Source organism: Hemitrygon akajei, chromosome 6 (genome assembly GCF_048418815.1).
Source record: "Hemitrygon akajei chromosome 6, sHemAka1.3, whole genome shotgun sequence".
Classification (NCBI taxonomy): domain Eukaryota; kingdom Metazoa; phylum Chordata; class Chondrichthyes; order Myliobatiformes; family Dasyatidae; genus Hemitrygon; species Hemitrygon akajei.
In genome coordinates, this window is record NC_133129.1 from 174,726,577 (window position 1) to 174,744,714 (window position 18,138).

Sequence of the window (18,138 nt, forward strand, 5' to 3'; positions counted from 1 at the left end):
ACCCAGGAAATTATGGATATTTTGCAGTACAACAGTAAAATTTGATGACTGGGAAGAGATGTGTGGGGAAAGAAGTTCGTGAAGTTATTTAGGGTTTGGAACAGGAAATAATTTGTATCTAGTTTGCCTATCTACATGTTCAGTGAGGAGAAAACTAATTTGCGTTCAATAAATGGTGTGTTTTTTTCCCGTAAGATAAAAAACCCAATTGTTTACTACACTGAATGGAATATTAAGATGGTGGATACAGCTAGAAACGTGTTTTACCCAAAATGTATTTAAACTAACTTTTAAATGTAACCATTAAGTAAGAGTTGCTTATTTTTTTTAAAAAAAAGCAAAAGTGAGGACAGTTCATTGTTCACAGGTTATTATAAAACTAAAAAGTAATTTGACACTGAGCTTTCCCATTTGATTGTTATTGTCAAGAACGAATATTCAAAAATATTGTATTATTTCTGTCCTGAGCAGAAAGGTCAGGAAATGACCTCCAAAGATGTTTACACCAATTCAGGTGAAAGTAACGTATGACTGGAGGCTTTTGAATACACCTCTTGTCTTGGAAATTTTTGGGATTGGTTTACTTATTGCATTTTCTTTTTTTTGTTGAAGTTAGAAATCTTTGCAGTATATATTATTCTTTAAGCCAAGTGATTTTTGCATAGGTTTTAAAATACTTCCTCCTTTAAAATTTAGTACAAATTCCTTTTCTTGATTGTAAGTTACTGCATTACCTCATCTATTGTCCCTTAGTGTTTATTTTCATATTGTATGAAGTACAGCGTTATAGTAAGACAATGTTAACTTTCAAAGGCATCACTGCTGACATTTTACATTTACCACAAAATCCTGAGTAGGACTGAGTGGTGGCACAAACCTTGGCATGCAGATTTATTGTCTTTAATGAGCTTTGCTGCAGTGCTTCATTTAAAAAAAATATTACTGGTTCCTAGAGGATTATGGCCATACAACACTTTGCCAACAAAGATATCTATTTCTATTTTCCTCATTTTGGCTCATCTCCCTCTATTCCTTTCCGATGCTTCTGCCTATGAAGGCAAATAAGCCATGTGCCTTCAATAGACAATAGACAGTAGGTGCAGGAGTAGGCCATTCAGCCCTTCTAGCCAGCACCCCCATTCACTGTGATCATGGCTGATCATACACAATCAGTACCCCGTTCCTGCCCTCTCCCCATATCCCTTGACCCCACTACCTATAAGAGCTCTACCTAATTCTCTCTTGAATGCATCCAGAGACTTGGCCTCCACTGCCTTCTGTGGCAGAGCATTCCACATATCCACCACTCTCTGGGTGAAAACGTTTTTCCGCATCTCTGTTCTAAATGGCCTACCCCTTATCCTTAAACTGTGGCCTCTAGTTCTGGACTCGCCCATCAGCGGGAACATGCTTCCTGCCTCCAGTGTGTCCAATCCCTTAATAATCTTATATGTTTCAATCAGATCCCCTCTCAACTTTCTAAATTCCAGTGTATACAAGCCCAGTCGCTCCAATGTTTCAACATATGACAGTCCCGCCATTCCGGGAATTAACCTTGTGAAGCTACGCTGCACTCCCTCAATAGCAAGAATGTCCTTCCTCAAATTTGGAGACCAAAACTGCACACAATACTCCAGGTGGGGTCTCATCAGGGCCCTGTACAGCTGCAGAAGGACCTCTTTACTTCTATACTCAATTCCTCTTGTTATAAAAGCCAGCATGCCATTAGCTTTCTTCACTGCCTGCTGTACCTGCATGCTTGCTTTCATTGACTGATGTACAAGAACACCTAGATCTCGTTGTACTTCCCCTTTTCCTAACTTGACTCCATTTAGATAGTAATCTGCCTTCCTGTTCTTGCCACCAAAGTGGATAACCTCACATTTATCCACATTAAACTGCATCTGCCATACATTTGCCCACTCACCCAACCTGTCCAAGTCACCCTGCTTTCTCATAACATCCTCCTGACATTTCACACTGCCACCCAGCTTTGTGTCATCAGCAAATTTGCTAATGTTACTTTTAATCCCTTCATCTAAATCATTAATGTATATTGTAAACAGCTGCAGTCCCAGCACCGAACCTTGTGGTACCCCACTGGTCACAGCCTGCCATTCCGAAAGGGACCCGTTAATCACTACTCTTTGTTTCCTGTCAGCTAGCCAATTTTCAATCCATGTCAGTACTCTGCCCCCAATACCATGTGCCCTAATTTTGCCCACTAATCTCCTATGTGGGACTTCATCAAAAGCTTTCTGGAAGTCCAGGTACACTACATCCACTGGCTCTCCCTTGTCCATTTTCATAGTTACATTCTCAAAAAACTCCAGAAGATTAGTCAGGCATGATTTTCCCTTCATAAATCCATGCTGACTCAGACTGATCCTTCTACTGCTATCCAAATGTGTCATAATTTCCTCTTTTATAATTGACTCCAGCATCTTTCCCACCACTGACGTCAGGCTAACCGGTCTATAATTCCCTGTTTTCTCTCTCCCTCCTTTCTTGAAAAGTGGGACAACATTAGCCACCCTCCAATCAGCAGGAACTGTTCCTGAATCTATAGAACATTGGAAAATGATTACCAATGCGTCCACGATTTCTAGAGCCCCCTCTTTAAGTACCCTGGGATGCAGACCATCGGGTCCCGGGGACTTATAAGCCTTCAGACTCAACAGTCTATCCAACACCGTTTCTTGCCTAATATAAATTTCCTTCGTCCACTTGTGTTGCCAGTTTTGCAGAACCTCTCCCTGTAGGGTAGTTAGAGAACTAATGTCCCTCTGTATATTAAATCTTCCAAAGGTTCCTGCTGTTTCCTGTATGTCTGACCAGTACTATCTGACTCAAAATGCATTACCTCGCACTTGTATGAATTTAATAACATTTTTCTACTTCATCGCCCCACTTTCCAGCTGATCAAAGTCCTTCTGTATCCTTGGGCAACTATCCTTGCTATCTGCAATTCCAGCAATCAACCAACTTCCTTATCAGACCACAGAATTTCTCATCGATTATCACTTGAATATAAACAACCAAGAACACAACACAGAGCTCTGCAATACCCCCTGGTTACAGACTTCAAGTCAGAAAAATAGCCCTCTACAACTATCCTGTGCCTTTTATCACCAAAGATAAATTTATTTTTAATTCCTGGTGGGGAAACTTTAAGTAATTTTAAAAATAGTGCTGTGACTTACTTTTTGTAAACAAGATTCAATAGTTTGAAATTCCAGCCATTGAACCTTTCTGATTGCTTTTGGAGAATTGTAAACTGGAAAAATGTGTGGACGATGAGTTCTTATTTTGACTAATCTGTCTGATTCGAATAAAATGAAATGCACCAATTCGCAGGAGATTTAAAAGTTGAACATCTTTTTTTGTTTAACACTTCTCGCCTATGATTTGAGGTTGAGGCAAAAGTACCACATCTGTAATATTTAAGAAAAATATTTTTCTCACAAAACTAAGGCTACTAACACTACCTGAGTAGAAGCAGGAGTACAATGTATTTTACCTGATTTAACTTAAGATTTTATGCTCCAGGGGTATATTTTTCATGGAATAAAGACTTTACAATGGGATTTTTCTCCTTGGTATTGAGATGTTGCATAAATCTGTGAATGGTGACGTAAGCACACTTGTAAATGCTGTATATGAAGAACTGACGCAAATACTTTTAAATCACATTAAAATTGTATTGTAATGTAGTTAATATTTGACTCTTATTGGTGTACTGTAGCATTTATGTTGTCTTCAAGGCAAAAATGTTAACAGCGCAAAAGTGGCTATTATTGATATGCAAAGGTTTGATAGTAGCTTCCCCTGCTTGATGTGTACAAGTGCCATGTGTAATTACATGTGTAATGTGTATGTATCTCTCTCTCCCCCCTCTCTCCCCCCTCTCTCCCCCCTCTCTCCCCCCTCTCTCCCCCCTCTCTCCCCCCCTCTCTCCCCCCTCTCTCCCCCCTCTCTCCCCCCTCTCTCCCCTCTCCCCCCCCTCTCCCCCCCCTCTCCCCCCCCTCCCCCCCCTCTCCCCCCCCTCTCCCCCCCCTCTCCCCCCCCTCTCCCCCCCCCTCTCCCCCCCCCCTCTCCCCCCCCCCTCTCCCCCCCCCTCTCCCCCCCCCCTCTCCCCCCCCTCTCCCCCCCCTCTCCCCCCCCCTCTCCCCCCCCCTCTCCCCCCCCTCTCCCCCCCCTCTCCCCCCCCTCTCCCCCCCCTCTCCCCCCCCCTCTCCCCCCCCCCTCTTCCCCCCCCTCTTCCCCCCCCTCCCTGCTCAAAGACTGTGTCCTCCTTCAAACTTAACACTTGCTACACATTGTTAAAGTAAGCAGTTTCATTTGCCCCCATAGCAAGTACAGGCTGAGAGAATCTCACCTCGTAGCCTAAGACTCTTCTTCACATTGTCAGCAACTTCACCAGTTTCTGTGTCATCTGCCAGCCAGTTTATTGATCATGAATTGTATGCCCACATTTTCAAACCCTAAAACCTGTAAACCTTTCTTTCTAAACCTTAAACAATACCTCAAATATACCAATAACTGAAGCAAAAACTGAAAAGCCAATTAAAAAAACGATAATGAATGCTAGAAATAATCAGGTTATTCAGTGTCTGTGAACAGAGAAACAGAGCCAATATTTCTATTCAATCTTTTGTCAGAATTGGAAAATGTGGAAAAACAAGAATAAATTGTCACTGTCCTTAGATAGAATGGCAAAAGGATGGAGAGCATGTGAAATACCTGGAATACAGTGCAAATATTTTAAGGCATTGAGTATATGAAATAGATTCAGATATAAAAGTTCCTCCCCCACACCCATACAATCATCCACACAGTCCCACAAGATTAAGTATTGAGGAGTAGTATATACTTCTGCATGAATGCTTTTAACACAGCGCAGTGTTGAGAATGGGTTCTGGACCCAATGGTAAGGAAGTCCTGGGCGACCGGATGCCAGGCTCTTCTGCACAAGCTTAATCTGAAGTAGCACATGCCTCTGACTGGTGTGAGGATTAAATCCTTTTGGCTGTTTGTAGTGCAGTTGTTGTACAGATGGATGGTTTTACCCAGCTCCAAAAACGGGTATACCCAGAGTATCACTTTGCATTGCAATGAATTTGTATTGCTCTGTGACAGATATGTTGAATGGAAGGCAAGTTGTGGGATGTTGTTTATGGGGACATTTTGAGAAACACCTGTGTTCTACCAGGTGAATAATTTATTGATATTCCATTAAACATTAATTCAGCCTGTAAGTGGATATGCAATATTATGTACAGTGACTTTTCCTTTAGAACATTGTAGATAATGCTGTAAATTTCTTGTTTAATATAGATTTTACTTTAAGGTAGTACAGAAGCAGCTTACTACAGATGCTGAAAATGAAAAATGCTTGAGCTCTCTGTAATTCTGAATGCTGAATTTGAAATTTGAATTTGAACATCTGAATATTCAGGTTTATTTTCTGGTGTGAAAGTATAGTTTCACATAGTTCTTGCACATCTTCAGCCCTTTCCACATGATGTTGAATTATCCAAATGTGTGGTATTAAGCTGGAACCCAGTGATCTAATAGTGCTACACAGGCCTATTGTATCATTTAGAATCCTGAATTCCATTTCTTTACTGGAGGCACTGAAAACTCTGGCTTTTATATATTTTGACCTGCTTAATTTGTGAGACTGAGTGTCTCCAGTAGAATAGCTCATTCCTACTGGCTAGCATATCCCCCCAGCTAATCAATCAATAATAGAACGATTGGTTGGCAAGATGGAGATGCATACCTACCAAAGGAGGTGTAAGGCACTTCCCTCTGCAAGCCTGTGAATCCTCCTTGGGCGAGGTATAGCACCTATTTAAATCCCCCCCCCCCCCCCCCCCAGATTAGGGTCATGTGAAGCCTTGGGAGCAGGTGGTAGATGGTGATATGAGCACTGGTGCACATCATAAGTCCTGGTTATACGACCTTTGACACTAGCAGAAGGTCTCTTGCATGAGAAGGTCTGCAGATGCTGGAAATCTAAAGCAACACCCACAAATTGCTGGAGAAACACAGCAAGTCAGGCAGCATCTATGAAAGACTAAACAGTCGACGTTTGTGTGGCGACCCTTCTTCAGAACTGGGATAGAAGGGGAAGATGCCTGAATAAAAAGGTGGGGGAGGGGAGAGAGGCTAGCTGGAAGGTGATTGGTGAAGCCAGGTGGCTGGGAAAGGTCAAGGGCTGGAGAAGAAAGAGTTTGATCAAGGAGAGTGGACAGTAGGAGAAAGGGGATGAAGAGGAGACCCAGGGTGAAGTAGTAGGTGAGAAGTGAAAGGTCAGATTGGGGAATGGTGGGGGGGGGGGGGGGCAGAATTTGTTCACTGAAAGGAGAAATTGATGTGCATGCATCAGGTTGGAAGATACCCAGTTAGGATATAAGGTACTGCTCTTGAATGTGGCCTCATCTTGGCACAAGAGGAGGCCAGGGGTTGACGTGTAGGTCGGGTATCAGAATTACAATGTTTGGCCACCTGGAAGTCTCACTTGTGTCAGATGGTACGGAGGTGCTTGACGAAGCAGTCCTCCAATTTACGACGGATCTCACCAATGTAGGGGAGGCCACATCAGGAGCACCGAGCACGATAGACAACCCCAGTGGATCCACTAGTGAAGAGTTGTCTCACCTGGAAGTACTGTTTGGGGCCCTGAATGGCGGTGGAGTTTGGTGTATGGGCAGGTGTTGGGACTTGGGCCACTTGTAGGGTTAAGTGCCTGGAGGGAGATTATTTGGGAAAGACGAATGGACAAGGAATCGCGAAGGAAGCGACCCCTGCGGAAAGCAGAGGAGGGGGGAGGTAAAGATACATTTAGTGATAGGATCCTTTTGAAGATGGCGGAGGATAATGTGTTGGATGCGGAGGCTGATGGGGTGATAGGCAAGGACAGCAGCAGAAGACGGGGTGAACATGGATGTTCAGAGAATGGAGAAGTTGGAGGTGAGGGTAGCATCAATCGTAGAGGGAGGGAATCCCTGTCCTTTAATGAAGGAGGACATATTTGAATCCTGGAATGGAAAGCAGAAGTGGCAGAGGCCAAGAAACTGAGGAGATAGGGTAGGAAGAGGTACAGTTGAGATGACCATGGGAATCAGTAGGTCTATAAAAGGTGTTTTTGACAGTTTTACTCTAGAGATGGAGACAGATGAGGAAAGGGGAGGAGGGTGTCAGATGACCAAGTGAATTTAAGGGCGGAGTGGAAGTTAGAGGCAAAATTGATAAAATTGATGAGCTCAGCATGGGTGCAGTACCAATGCATTCATCAATATAGTGGAGGAGGAGTTGGGGAGTATTACTGGAGAAGGCTTCGAACATCAACTGTTCGACACAACCGACAAAGAGGCAGGCACAGCTTGGGCCCATGCAAGTGCTGAAGGCTACCCCTGTGGTTTGGAGAAAGGGGAGGAGCCAAGGATCTCTGAACACTCTTATAAAGACACTGCAAAGGAGAAGACAATGACAAACCACTTCTGTAGAAAAATATGCCAAGAACAATCGTGTTTGTGGAAAGACAATTATTGAGTATGTCCTATGTCACAGCACAATATGAACAAATGAATAGGTTAATGTCATTTGTAGCTAAAATGCTAACTGAAAATTTTTTTCTTGATTCCTGAAAGCACATGATATTAAAAAGCTGAAAGCTCTTGATGCAGGAATGGTGATGGAATTTTACTGTAATATTGAAGCCTACATTGTAGACCAAGTCAATTCTTTCGCAAGCTGCTGTAGCACAGTGGCATTCACCTGGCGTTAGAGGAAAAGCTGTCTTGATATATAATTTTGACAGAAACTAGAACAACTTCAATCTCTAGTTATTGCTCAGTCAGTCTTCTCTCAATCTTTAGAAAACTAATGAAGGTGTTGTCAACAGTGCTATCAGGTGGCTCTTAACTTGCCAATAACCTAGTCACCAATATCCAGATTGTCTGACACCCTCAACATTCATTCCTTTTGTACAGTGACTGACTTCTCACCTGTGGTCACCCAATCACACTTCTTAAGGTGTGGAGTGTAACTATACCAGGACTCTGTAGTACACATCCCCACTGATGAAGCTAGGTCACTTTAATCTCTGAGTTGCAGTGTATGTAGATTTAGGGGTCAAACTACAAGTCATTGGTTCATTTACTGAAGGGTGTTACAGAATGGGCCATGCTGTAAACATCCAGAAACAAGTAGCCTCTGCCAATGTGGATCCCCAGGGCAAGAATCCCCTCCTGACCAGTATTGATCCAAGAAGAGACTTTGAAAATGTGAACTGCTTGCCAAATGTTAGTGGTGAAATTGACTGTTGCCTCCAGTACATCAGCACAAGGCTGTCTCGGGACAAGAGTTTGAAGGTGATCATGCCCAACCCAATTCACATATCTGGCAGTACTGAACCTTGTCCTCCTGTATTCTTCCAAAACATACATTTCCTATCATGCTATCATTTACAAAATACCTGGATAGGTAAATGAAAGAACAGGGCTTAGAGGGATATGACCCAAGCAAAGGAAATTGGGTCTAGCTGGGTTGGCATGAACCTGTTAGGGCAAAAGTGCACATATCTGTGCTGTATAATGCTATTACTCTGACTACCTGCTCCCAGCTGTGGCACTGATTATGGATTGGCTTTATCAGCTACCTCAGGACCTAGAATGAACATATACATGACTCCTGGGGACTGCCCAAAAAAAAGAGAGATGTTCAAAAGGAGAAAATGTGCACACATGTCGCATCTTTAGACTTGCTTGAGGTCTCAATGCAATTCACATTGAATACTTTTGAAGCTTTGTAACTAATTTACACTTTGTAACCAAAGTTTTTCTAACTGCAGGGAAGTGAATAGCCATGTCTCAGACTTTGTTGCTCTACCATTGAATCAGCTTAGGCATTGGAATTTGTTAGTTTCTATGTAAATTAAAGCTATAGGTTTGAATTTGCAAACAAAAATCATACTTCCAACTGTGGAGCAGATTCTCAGCTCTGCACTGTAAGATGCTTAATTTGGGTTGGAATCTTGCTTTCAATCTGGTGCTTGAAAGTGGTGGGGGGGGGGGTGGGGGATAAAGGGCTTACAACTTGATTGCAGTCTCCATGAGAGGAAACCAAGGTTAATGAAGTTCTGAAACTGAGCAGGAAATACAGATCTGAAGGGGGATGAATCGGAGAGGATTAGATGAATTTGGGGTGCAGTGAAAGCTAATGAAATTTGGTCTTGTAATACAGCCAGATGTGTTGATATCACTTAATGGAAACGTGTAACTTCTGAGGAAGAGCATTTCTGTGGCACAAAAATACATGCTTAATATATTTTTGTTTTGTTTTCTTGATGCTAAAGGCTTTCTACTTTTAGCTTGCAAGCCTGGCTACCATTATAGACACATCAGGATATTTAAGAAGCATTGGCTCTAAAAATAAATTTAGTGATGAATAGCAGAGGTGAGTTTTGCTTGCTGTCTTAAGCAATTTCTCAGTAATATTCATTGTGTAGACTTGGAGACCTTTGCTTTTTGGTCTCACTACCTTTCCCACTATAATTATAGCTGAAATAATATGAGCATGTGATTTATTCCCGTGTAGCTGTGCTAAAAGATACTTGATTGGTTCGTGATGCAGCATTTATAAGTTGTATATTGTCTATATCAGTGAACATTTGGGGTTTGGATTGTCTGTCATAATCTGGTCCAAAATTTAGGCCCTTCATTGAGGGATGACTGACCCAGCATCTTCACTTTAGAAATGTAGGAAATTTTGGTGTGTGCGGACAGAATGAAAGTACCGTAGATGTCGGATTATAAGCCGCTACTTTTTTCCCACATTTTGAACAGCTTTGAACACTGCGGCCTTTACTACGGTGCGGCTAATGCATGATTTTTTTTCATGCTGCCAAAAACATTTTGCCTCGTAACAGTAGACCAATAAAATTGATTAGTAGTTCACAGAGGTCCAATGAAATTGTACGATAAATCAAGCGCACTTTCACAATTAAATTATTGTAAATCAGTCATTTGTACTCACCCTCATCAACATGGAAAACACTCGAAGAAAAGCATTGTGCTGCCTTTATGGCAGTTATTTAGTTTATAATATTTTCGCTTAGTAATTCATTTGTTAGTTAAAGTTAGAAGTGTTTTAACTATATTTGTTTTCTGTACTACATCCCGGGATGCTATGACGTCACACCCGGTTTCGCCGCGTCTTGTGGGAAATACCGGTTTGCGATAAACGGGAAGGCGGGGGGCGAGCGGCGGAGCGGCGGAGCCAAAACGCTGCTTTTAAGTTAAAGGCGATCAATAACTTTTCCTGGTAGGCTGCAGTATATATATTTTTTACCAGTCGTTAGGAGATATTGGAATGTTGTTCAGTAAAAAAGTATACGCAACGTATATTTAAAAGTAGCCGTGTTACAGGCACGGTTCGAAAAAAAGCATTTGCAATATGTATTTGTTTATGTTACCATATGGATTTAATTAAAAGTTAAAAAATCCTCACGTGTAATATCTTTCTGTGTAAATATCTCATATTACAACGTGGGACACCTGCGGCCGAAAATCCGGTGCGGCTTGTACAAGTACAAAATTGATTTTATTTCTAAAATTAGAGCCAGCGGCTTTTAATCAGGTGCGCTCTGTAGTGCGAAATCTACGGTATTTAAATAACTCCTTTCAGATTTGTGAAGCTTCCTTCATGTATGGAGACATCAGTTCTTTACCATTCAATACTTGTCTATTGATTACAGCTGAATTGCTCTTGAATTTGATCTTCCTTTTCTAGCTACCAGGATTAGTCATTCTGTGCCATGAGTATCAAATAAATAAGATAATGATCTTGCATTTCTGGTAAATAGGTGTAGGTTGCAACTGGAGCACTAAAGTAGAAGGTAAAAATTCTTCTATTTTACTGTGAATTTCTGGGTTTGGAAAGAGGTTAAAACATTTGATTTAAGTACTGTTTAAGAAGTAAAATGTCCAAAATTTAAAATGATTTTTTTATTTAAACAGGAGTTTGCAGCACTTACAAAAGAATTAAATGTATGCAGAGAGCATTTGCTGGAAAGAGAAGAAGAAATTTCAGAACTGAAAGCAGAACGAAATAACACCCGGGTAAGAGTTCAGAATGAGAATTTGTTCATTTAATTTGACTTGATTTACAACAAGACTGGAGGTTGCTAATGGAGCTGTGAATTAGAAACCTGTAACTATAGCAAATTCTTGGTTATCTCTTTTTAAAGTAACAAAGAAACATGTGTTTATAATTTGGTGGGCTCCCCATTTCTACATCTTATTGAATCAGGTTTAATATCGTTGGCATATGTCATAAAATTTGTTTCAGTACAATAAGCAAAAAAATTATAAATTATAGTAAGTATAAATGTATGCAAAAAGAGGGAAAAGGTAGTGAGGTAGTGAACATGGGTTACAAGCAAAATAACAAAATGCTGTACTCAGCAGATTGGACAACATCTGCGGAGCGAAACAGAGCCAGGTTTTCAGGAGGATTACTGAACGCTCAATGTCAATTTGCTGGTTAGCCATAATTTTTATTTTGCCGCTTTTCATCAATCAAACGTGCTGTTTAATCTGGAAGTTTAGATAAAGTGGAGTAACGTGTGTTGACGTTTGGACTTCGAATATTGAAGTTGCAAGAAAAGCTCAAAACAAATTAATTTCAAGTTTAAGCACATTTTTATTGATAGAATTGTGCTGTTACTTTTTAAGACTCGAACTACAGATTCCTAAATGGCATCTCCCAGTGCTTCCTGCTATATCAAATTATTGTCAATAATTTAACAGTAGAGCTTTCAATATTCCTTTCTTGGTATTAGCAAACACTCCAGGAGGGAGAATCTGATGACCACAACTGAGTGGTTAAGTGTGTTGTTATTCAGATCAGGAAACAGTAAGATATTGTTTCTGCTTCATGCTGAGTCTGCTGATCTGAGCAGGTGCCGAACTGAGGGCCATTAAATTTGACTGCCTGGTAATCAAGCCCTAAGAGTTAATATTCTTCCTGATCAAGTGAATTATATTGCAGCATCTAAGTTATTGGATTCTCCTTTTTCCTGACACACCCTCATAATCATGAGCCAGCTCTTAGAAAGCTACTGACATATGTTATGCTGCTTTTGGCATAGATGTGGAATTTGGGCTTACTAGGTTTCAGTTACTGAGTTTTAGAGTACAAGGATGTGCTGGCATTGGAAAAGGGACAAAGTTTCAGAATCATTCCAGGGATGAAAAGGTTAATGTTTCGAGGACCATTTAATGGTTCTGGTCCTGCACTATCTGGTTTAGAAGGATCAGGGACATCTCATTGAAATCAGCTGAATATTGGAAGACTGGACTACAGAAAGAACGTTTCTAGTAATAAGAGAGTCTAGGACCACAGGGCACAGCCTCAGAATGAAAGGAGAATGGAGATGAAGAATTTTTTAGGCAGATTGTGATGAATCTGTGGAATTAATTGTCGCAATTGGCTGTGGAGGACAAGTTGCTGGGTATATATAAAGTGGAATTTGATGGGTTCTTGATCACTGAGTGTGTCAAAGGTTACGTGAAGAAGACAGGAAAATAAGTTTGATAGGGAGAAATAAGTGAGCCATGATTGAATGGCGAACCAGCCTCGATGGACCCAAGTTTTATGGTTTTATGATTTAATATTTTTTTTTATTGTTGCCAACAAGGAATCCTCAAAGTGTTCTGTGTATGTATGTTAAACTGTTCACTTTCAGTCTATTTACTTTCAATGTCCATTGAGGTCTAGAGAATTTGGTCTACAAAATGAAACCATAATTGCAATAATACCAATTTTAATAATTCATTGAGACAAATGAATTATTCTGTGACTACACTGCTCCCTACAGTACTCTGACATATTTTCAGAATGTTTAAATATGGCATTTATTGAATTTTTATTTTATTTTGCAGCTCCTTTTAGAACACCTTGAATGTCTTGTTTCCAGGCATGAACGGTCACTCAGAATGACTGTAGTGAAGAGACAAGCTCAATCTCCAGCAGGTGTATCTAGTGAAGTAGAAGTTCTTAAAGCACTCAAATCATTATTTGAACACCACAAAGCTTTAGATGAAAAGGTATTGTGTTTCTCCATATCAAGTTATCCCAGTCATTAAATTTCACAATGGCTTGCTTTCCCTGATGTCTCAGATTACGATAATCAAAGATGATACTACGATAATATCTGATTCACTGCAGTTAACCTAAAAATAATGTTTTTAGCTCGTTTAAGTCTTCAGTTAAGTATTTTAAAATTTCAAAGTCAGAGTACATTTTATTATCAAAGTACGTATGTTGTATACAACTTTGAGATTTGCTTTGTAGGCAGCCACACAAAAAAGAAACACAATGGAATCCATTTATAAAATAATTCCACACAACTAGGACTGTCAAACACCCAATGTACGAAAAAAAGAACAGATCGTGCAAACAATATTAAGCAATAACACAGAGACCATTAACCACAGTGTCCCCAAAAGTTAGTCCAGAGTCATTTCAACACTAAGGCAAGTGCCGATGGTTGCAGGCCACAGCTGCAGAGTCAGTTCAGCACTGAAGCACATAAACCTTGCAGAGTAGTGAGCTAAACACCAGTTCATCCTTTGCCCTCATCCTTGATGCCTTGATCAAATTGCACATATAGTTTACAAAAGAAATCACATGGAGAGTTCCTAAAAGTGAGTCTGCAGCTGTGGGCTCTGTTCACCACTGAGTCAGGTGAAGACTGTCCAGGAGCCCACTGGCTGCAGGACAACAACTGCTCTCGAACCTGGAAGCGTGGGACCTAAGACTCCTGCATCCTCCTGCCCAATGGTAGTAGTGAAAAAAGGGAAACTGGTCAAACACAGGAAGAAGCTGCTGAACACCTGTTTATGTTCTGCTCTCTTCCTCGATTGTAATCTTGCTTGATGTTTTAATCGGCGTGGAGTAATGGAGCCGACCACGGGTTTGTCTTCTGTCATCAGTTCTCAACGCAGCATACACACGCAGTGATGTCTGCCCTGGCAGTACCTGCACTCTTGAATCTAGTTCACTGTATCTCCAGGAGATTACAAAACCACCAGATAGTTTAACTGTTTCAAAAAAACATCCTTAAAAGGGAAATTATAAGCTGCAGACTGCAGCAATCACAGTTCAGAAGTGAGCATCTACTAGAGCATCTAGTAATTTGTAAGCTGTCTGGAAAAATGTTGCTGTTGATTTCTGGCACCATCTTGCTAATTTAGTGTTTTGGTAGAATAGCTAATCTTTTGAGGTATCCTATCAGTTTGCTGAAGGTTTGAATGGAGGCTGAGTAAAGAGGAAAGCATTTTAATATATAAAAGGTATACTTCATTGCTTAACAGAAAGTACATGTTTCTGAAAGCAGCTGTTCTGTGGGAAAAAAACTGGGAAAAATAATGAAAAGCTCGATCCATGTCTCCTTCCTCATGATTATCACCATTTTTTATTTGCTCCCATTTAACAACTCTGAAAAATTAACAATTTTAAAAAAAGTAGCTTCAACTAATTTTGCATGCCACATTTGGACACTTTTTTGCCACTTATGCATCTGATGCAGCAGTCTCTTTACTAAATCTATCCATTCCTTTGCATTTTTTCTCTTCATTCCCAGCTTGAAGTTCAGATATGTGGCTAAGCTCCTGAGTAGTTAAACTAATATACTGTACCTCTAGCTAATATTCATTTTTGCTCAACTGTCCTTGACTTTTTAACAATATTGCTAAAATTAAAAGTTCAATTAATAGTGATTACATAATTGTCGTGTTAAAGGGGTAATTGTGTAGTACACGTACTTGTTTTTTATTTGCTTCTGCCCTGCTTCCTTCACTTTTCCAAACTTAAACTTGAGAAAGTATAGATTGTGTACTTGAAAGTCATGAATGCAAACTTTAGTTCTATTATAAAATAGACTTTGAATTAAATTACTTGAACCTCCTTTATGCTCTCCGAGCAACGATTTATGGTTGCATGTCAACAAGAGTTCTTTGTAAACATTGAAAAATAAACATTTAGAGTTGATTTATAAGGACTGAATTGAGAAAATTAAAATTCTGAATTTGAGAACAATAGAAGTGAATGTTGAAGCACTTTTGGGGCAAGGTGGGGTAGCAAGATGAAATTTTAGAAGTAGGTTACATTATTCCATAATTAAAGCAAAGCTTGATGAAATAAAGTTAACAAATTACTGTACTGTTTTTGTGTTTGATTTTTCTGGAAGCAGCAAAGTGAGATAAATTTACTGTGCTGTTTGTGCCGAGGTTTCTGTTGCTAATTGTAAGATGAATAAATCTTGTGAGAAAGCCCAGAATTGAAGGAATAAGCATCCAGAAGGAAAGGCTAGATGTAGTAGAAATTAACAGATGAATATTTGATTTTTTTTTTTTGCTTTGGAGATGAAGTTCCCTTGGGGCAATTGAAACTGTAAGCTGAGCATGCTGTCAGATGGTACTGATGCAAGAGTTTTTGGGCTTCCATTCAGCCATTACTACCTAAAAGAAATAATTGCTGTTTTCTGCCATGCAGTACTGATTTGATCTCTTCTATAGAGATGAGTAAAAATGCACTGTAGCAGTTTAACTCCATAGAAAGGGCTAGAAACCAACCTTAGTGACATGTTTATTCAAATAGGATTTCAAACTTGTATTGCGTAGAATTAATTTTAACATACATTTTTGCTCTATTCCAGGTACGGGAACGGTTAAGAGTAGCACTTGAAAGAGTCAGTGCTTTAGAAGAAGAAATTGTAATTAGAGAGAAAGAGGTGTGTTGAGTGTTTGTGAAATTTATTGGCACCTGAATCCTCTTAGGAAGTATATTCTTTTCGATGAAATGCATAATTGGCAGCATTTCCATCATCTTGCTTGACAACTAAAGTATTCATAACAAGAAATTTTAAAGATTTTAAATATGTCACTTTAATTATGCAACTCATTGTATTTTCTTTCAGCTCTCCTTAATTAAAGAGCAAAACTCCCATCCGCCGAAGAAAAGCGTAACAGATACATCTGATGAAAATCATAGCGGCGATAATTTACCTAGCACAAACGGCGTGGTATGATGTACTGGATGTTTTTAATTAGATTTCATTTTTGTTTGCTTCCTATAATTAGCTATGTTGTACACTAATAGATAAATGCGACTGTTTTAATGGGTAGGGAGGAATTATCTCTTCTGTGGAAGAAATGCAAATATCAGGCCTGAGATTTCATTGAAAATTTTATACAGAAGTAGAACACTGCAGCACAGTGTAGGCCATTAAGACCATTATGAAGTAGAGCAGATATAGATAATGCTTCAAAGCTATATTAAAATCCTTAATTCTTGTGTTCTTGTCCTGCTTGGTGGTGCAATAATATCAGCACTGCACTCCGGAGCGAAGGTTCCCGAGTTCAAATCCAAGTCGGGTTTAGCGTCGAGCTAGCAACTCGGCCTCGTAAAAACAAGAATAGCTTTGCTATAGAAACACTGTCCTGACGGTGCCCCAATAACTCCACTGCCAAGTTGAGGGCTATTCTTCTTCTTGTGTTCTTATAAAAATATTAATTTATTTCATAAACATTTCATATTGAATGGAATCTATTTAAATCTTGCATCCATCCCAGCAATGTGATGGAGTAAAAATCTTTGCATTATGACTCCATCATAATGTACAGACATTTGAATTTATAACTTTACTGGCTGTAGAAAGAAGCTGTCAGTAGCCTATTGGTCCTGGCTTTAATGCTGCGGTACTGTTTGCCAGATGGAAGCAGCTGAAATAGTTTGATTGGGGTGACTGGTGTCCCAGATGATCTTCCAGGTCTTCTTTATGCGCCTGCCATTGTTGGAGAGTAAGGCAACTGAATAAAGAATACTACTGAAACTGTTCCAAACAAGACATTATATAACCTGATTGCCACCAAAATTGCTTCAGGACCACGGGGCCTAATGAACTTGCCTCTAGACATGCATTGGAACCCAGCTTTTCCATGTGGGACTTGAAATTCACTCAGCACCCATATTCATATCATTGTATGTAAACGCTGGCTTAAATCTAATTAAGAGTGATGTTCGGCAAATAATCCAAAACTTTCTGCATATATTCTTTGAATGATACACTTCATTGGAGAGTTCTACAGCAATCTTTTTTGGCAAAAGACTTTGATTAAAACAACTAATGTAAGAATTTTGCTGCTTTTTATTTTAGAGATTTTCTAATAGTTCTATAAGTCACGATGAAGATTTGATTAAAGTAATAGAGCTTCAGGAAACAATAGATAAACAAAGCAAGGAGAACGGGCAGATGAAGGATCGACTGGCTGCTCTGTCTAGTAGGATATCAGAACTTGAAGAAGATCTGGATACAGCCCGTAAAGACTTAATTAAGTCTGAGGAAATGAACACTAAACTTCAGAGGGATTTGCGTGAGGTAAGAATTGTAGGGTAGAACGACCAAAATGGGAGTGTGAATTGCAGGCCTAATAGTGATGAACGAACGGACTTTTGAGGTTTAGTTATTAGAACATTTATTACACACAACTCATGGGAGATTCAGTACTGTACTTTGTAGTAAGTAGCTAGTCTACCCAGTACCTAGATATGGATTGCAGCAAAGGCTGCAGGTAAATTCCCCATGCTGGCATAAAGGCATTTCCATACACATTAAGGTAATTTGAATTTTATCAAGATTCTTAAACACACTTGTAATTTATATACGTAGAAATACCACCTTTTAGAGGAAATATTTAAAGAACAATAAATGGGATTCATTAGTTTGAGACAGAATATTGAAAGAAGTTGTGGATAAGTTGAGTGAAGAAGGAACAGTGAGTGACTGATTCTCATACATCTTCTGATTATATAGGCCATGGCTCAGAAAGAAGACATGGAAGAAAGGATAACAACACTTGAAAAACGCTACCTCAATGCACAACGAGAATCAACATCTGTACATGATCTTAATGATAAACTTGAAAATGAACTTGCCAATAAAGATGCCATGTACTTACAGGTACTTGCATTAATTGACAGAAGTGTTCTGATTATTCTGTTTTGCATGTTTTCATCACTTAGTAATGAAGCACTCAGTTGAAAGCAAAATCTTACTGAACAGAG

At 39.8% G+C, this 18,138-nt stretch overlaps 1 protein-coding gene across 10 annotated transcripts in view; it reads left to right on the forward strand.

Moving 5' to 3' along the window:
* Positions 1–18,138, forward strand: part of LOC140729704 (liprin-alpha-1-like) — a 150,875-nt gene that overhangs the window by 59,462 nt on the left and 73,275 nt on the right. For all 10 annotated transcript variants that reach the window (XM_073049793.1, XM_073049789.1, XM_073049790.1 and 7 more), the window contains exons 2-7: positions 11,028–11,129; positions 12,954–13,118; positions 15,731–15,805; positions 15,992–16,096; positions 17,231–17,452; positions 17,888–18,034. In XM_073049793.1, coding sequence (XP_072905894.1) covers positions 11,028–11,129; positions 12,954–13,118; positions 15,731–15,805; positions 15,992–16,096; positions 17,231–17,452; positions 17,888–18,034 — 816 coding nt within the window. The remainder of the gene's footprint in view (positions 1–11,027; positions 11,130–12,953; positions 13,119–15,730; positions 15,806–15,991; positions 16,097–17,230; positions 17,453–17,887; positions 18,035–18,138) is intronic.